This window comes from Suricata suricatta, chromosome 11 (genome assembly GCF_006229205.1).
Source record: "Suricata suricatta isolate VVHF042 chromosome 11, meerkat_22Aug2017_6uvM2_HiC, whole genome shotgun sequence".
Classification (NCBI taxonomy): Eukaryota; Metazoa; Chordata; class Mammalia; order Carnivora; family Herpestidae; genus Suricata; species Suricata suricatta.
The window spans coordinates 53,083,730-53,088,448 of NC_043710.1; the positions used below are offsets into that span (position 1 = coordinate 53,083,730).

At 42.0% G+C, this 4,719-nt stretch overlaps 1 protein-coding gene across 1 annotated transcript; it reads right to left on the reverse strand.

Moving 5' to 3' along the window:
- Positions 1–1,357: 1,357 nt before the first annotated feature.
- LOC115306259 (olfactory receptor 51G2-like) lies at positions 1,358–2,311 on the reverse strand. Its single transcript, XM_029956587.1, has one exon. The coding sequence runs from the start codon at positions 2,309–2,311 to the stop codon at positions 1,358–1,360; it is 954 nt and encodes a 317-aa protein (XP_029812447.1).
- Positions 2,312–4,719: the final 2,408 nt, after the last annotated feature.

A 4,719-nucleotide genomic window follows, 5' to 3' on the forward strand; every position in this document is an offset into this window, starting at 1 on the left:
ATCACAAAATTACCAACTATGTGGATGGCTATAGATATAAGCAAGAAGTTTCAAATAACTCTATTGTTGCTTTTTCTATTAGATATCAGTGGCTATTTTCTACCAGGAAAATCCCTATTTCGATTCTCCATGAAATTTTTAGTTGTTTTAGAACTGAACAGGCTAAGGCCAATGCTAATGCTGGAGGGGGACACTCCACAGTTTCTGGGTAAAATTCCCCCTGGAAATTTGCAAACAACTTTGAGAAAATCACAGAAAACTTAACTCCTCTCTGAGCTTCACCCTTGGAATCTGCTTTCTGGACCATGTGATCTAGAAAGAACCATACCTCTTCCCCAAGGCCTCTGATATCCGTTCTGACTTCATTTCATTGCAGTTTACCAACTGCTCTTTCTCCCCACAGGCCTCAGATATTTAGATCTGTCTTCTCCCTTCCTGGGGATCAGCTGTCAAGATTTTTTTTTGTTCCTTTGTCTTCCTACTCATTTATTCAACATATATTGAGCACCTATTATATGGTAGGCGCTGTTCTTGGAGCTGGGGGATAGATCTGTGAACAAAGCAGTCCCCAAATCCCTGGTCTCATGGAGCTTATATCTTAGCAGATCACCTGCATTGGAAGTGAGTGGCTTTCCACATTTACCATTGATGCTTGAGAAGCCAGCACTATCCAAAAGTTATACTGAGCAGCTTTCCTAAGTTTAACAGTACCAAACTTTGAAGCTCAAAAGCAGAGACACATTTGAGACGATCAAGAGAAAACTATGACTCCCTAGACTATAAATAAGTGCTAGATAAATTTAGCATTTGCAGCGTCATCCTATGTGTTTCCCTCCATCCACCCCCCGTTTTCTACTTGTTATGTGAACTGGTCAATACTGAGTTTGGTTGGGATAAGGCCAGTGTTAAGGTGAATATAGTTTACTTGTATCTAACTTTATATATAATAGCAATGTATTTCTTCCATAGGCTTTTAAATGAAATGGGGGCTGAGGGTGGGGGAATCCAGTGAGGAAAAGAAGAGCGGTGCCTGCACAAATGGGTATGCACACACATCCTCTCAGTTGCTGTCGTTAGGTCCCCTAGGTAAGGAGATGTCACAGTATATGAGTCTGAAATAGTTTGGCTCTAATCAGAGCAATGAGAGGATTATCAGAGTGATACCTAAATATACTTCTCAATAGTCTCAGTCCCCCAAAATTTTAATTATAGAAGCTAAAAGTGCCCTACTATGTGCTCAATAGTAAAAGTTGAATCATTGAACCCTTAAACATTAACTCTCCATCACTAATTCTCCCCTGCCCCAAGACCCATAGTGCCCCACAGGGATCCTGTGCCATTGGATCCTTCTGCTGTTCTAGGAGACATCAACCCTTTTATGCTGGAATTGCTTTAGGAGGCTCTGACGTATCTGTTTAGACTTGATACAGTAAACAATAGGGTTCATGATAGGCGGGACCAAGAAGTGCAGGTTGGCCATGAGCACTGCCAGAGCAGGGTAGCTGTGCTTTTCTACTCTGTGTAATACAGACAGCCCTAGTTTGGGCAAATAAAAGATGAGAACAATACAGAGGTGTGAGACACACGTGTTGAGTGCCTTGAGCCGTTCCCCAGGTGAGGCAATGCCCAGCACTGTTTGTAGGATCAGGGCATATGAGAGCACAATGAGGGAGGAGTCGAGGCCCAGTGAGAAGAGGATAGAGACCAGGCCAACCAAGCTGTTGATCTGGGTGTCTGAGCAGGCCAATCCCACAAGGTCACAGTGCAGGCAGTAGCAGTGAGAGAGTTCACTGATCTGGGGGAAAAGCAGACGCCGCAGGAGGATGGGTCCTGGGAGGTTGAGCAGGACAGCCCTCACCAGGATGGCAGCCCCAACTTTGGCCATGGCTGAGTGAGTAAGAATTGTGGCATAGTGCAGAGGCTCCCGGATGGCAACAAAACGATCAAAGGCCATGGCCAGCAGCACACCAGATTCCACATAGGTGAAGGCATGGATGAAGAACATTTGTGCTGCACAGAGATCAAAGGACAGCTCACGAGCACCCAGCCAGAAAAGCCACATCATGGTGGGAAAGGTAGAGGCACAGAGGCCCAGGTCAGAGGCTGCCAACATGGACAGGAAGATGTACATGGGTTCATGTAAGGCTGGATCTGTGCAGATCAGGAGAAGGATGATACTGTTACCCAGGATGGAAACCATACAGATGAGGTTGATGGGGATGGAAACCCAATAATGAGAGGCTTCCAGGCCTGGAAAGCCAGTGAGGAGAAATGTAGAATGACCAGAAGTGCTGGTGTTGCAGGAGAACATAGTGATTCCAGGAAGGAGTTGTCCACCCTACAAATAAGAGGCATTCATTCATGTGATCATCATTTATAATAAATTCCCTACTATGTGTAGGATGGAAAGGAAGAGCTATCCCATAATCCTTTCTTAGGCCACGAAAGAACCTCATTCCTCTTAGAAGCCCCATTCCCCTGCATCTCCTGGCTAATTTAGTTTTCTCTTTGGCTGTAGTGACAATGAATATATTTTAAGAGTTTATCTCTCCTTACTGCTTTAGCCATTCAGTATCTTCTCTTGGGCCTAAATAACCTTCTTTTTTTTCACATAAGCTAGACCTAAAGGTCTATCTCCAGAGTGTTTTCTCAGATTAAATAATAAAGAAAGGAGAATAATTTTCTGTCAATATTTAGGATGCTTTTAGGAATGAGGAGTATAGACTCCATTTTTATTCTTAGAGGCAGGCTTTCCACAACCTGACTTACCTGTTAACAAGTACATCAGAAAGAACACATTCAAATAAAGGGTGTATTTTTAAAACCTTCCTCTGAGAGGTCGGTTGGTTTTTCCTCTGGAGCTGTTAAGAAATCAACATTTTCTGTATTTCATTCCCAGAAATGCCTTTGGGACCCCAAAGAGGTTCTTTTGAATCTGTTCAATAGTGACAAATTTCTCTCCTGTGAAGATGGGTTGGCTTAGAGGAAGTATGCAAGAGTTCTTCAAGCTAAGTCTAATAAACAAGATCAGAACTCAGATGATTCACTTTTGTTAAAATACCATCTTCCCCAGTCCTATCTCCACCTCACACTGGCTGCTTGAAGTTTACACATTTTCTTCTGACTCTTCCTTCTGCCCTGTGGACATGGACTCAATGGGAAGGCACCATCCTCTTAAATATATTGTTCTGCCCTCTTACCAAAAATGCTATTATGACAGCACCAAGTACTTTGAAGTTCTCCTTGGTGTGGGCAGCAGTGTGAGGCTGACAAGTCTGAGGATCACCACCTGAAGACAATAAATAATACTATACAAGAACAGAGTATAGTTGTGTGAGCTCCTCTGATCCCATAACTTCATGTTGCATCTTCAGGCTTTGCAGTCTCCCCAGGTTCTTTCCTCAGGACTGCATCTCAAGGTATCTGCTAAGTATCTTCACATTGGTTTGCCTTATAAATTGAACGTCTCATGGAAGCCCAAACTGTAATTCACCTACTTTGTCCCCAAAGCTTACCCTCTAATACTTGTCAGGCCTTCCTCCCATTCCTGTTATCTGTGAACCTTCCAGGAAAAAACAAACAACAAAAAATCCCTAATATTTCTTCTCATTCCATAATCTATCCCCCAAATCAATTGCATTTGAACACCCTCCTCATCTCAGATCCTAGTAAAACTAAAAATTGCCAATATTTCCCTATAGATATTATAACAGGCTCCTAACTGTCTGACTTTCTTCATTTGGTCTCTCTCTTGATTCTTTGTCCAAATTTCCATTAGAACTACCAGAATACTTAAAAGGCAAGTATGGACATTTAAATGAGTATATGCACAGGGAGGACACCCAGTGATCAGATTTGTTTTAGGAGGGTGTCTCCTATCATAACTTTAATGACCTCCTGGCTCCTGATTCTGCATAACCATCTCTAAGATCATTATACTGAGTGCAGAAGGGAAGAGACCTTCTCCATCCTACATCTATAGCCTACTCGGCCACCTCTCCCTTAAGCATTATAAACCTTAATAGTAAGACATTTTTCTACTCAGCAAATTTACCATATTTGATAATTCTTAGAATATCTTTTTTGTTGAAACATGTAAAATATGCATAGAGGAACCTAAATATTGAAAGTGTAAAGACTCATGAATTTTCTCAAAGTGAACACACCTGGGTAACAATCACCCAGATCAAGAAACAGAACACTGTCATCCCCCAAGAACGCTCGGAGACTCCTTCCAGTCACCCCATCCTGTCAGTGATAATCACATTTCTGACTTCTAATACCACAAATTTGCCTGTTAGAATCATTCTTTTCTGTCTTCCTTCATTCAATTTTGCCTATAGGTTGAAGGGATAAACCGATGATTTATAAGCACTAAATTGGCTTTCGGTTCTCTGATAATCCATGCTAGAAATGGCAGATAGCAATTAAAACTCATATTAGACAAGGATATCCTAAAGGGATGTGCTTTTTTGTTCCAATATAAGTGTGTACAGATCCACCCATCAGTTTTGGTAAGAATAGCCATTTATTGGCCATCTGCCAGACACTAAGAATATTACTTGGTGTTACTCATCACAGTGAATCTCAGGTTGACTAACTTGCTACAAGCCAAACATCTGGTAAGTGATCTCCACTCAGCACTGATTCTCAAGGCCATGTGCTAGTAGAAAGCTTATGAAGCTTCTCCCAAGCTTTCAGGTAAGACCTGCATTACCT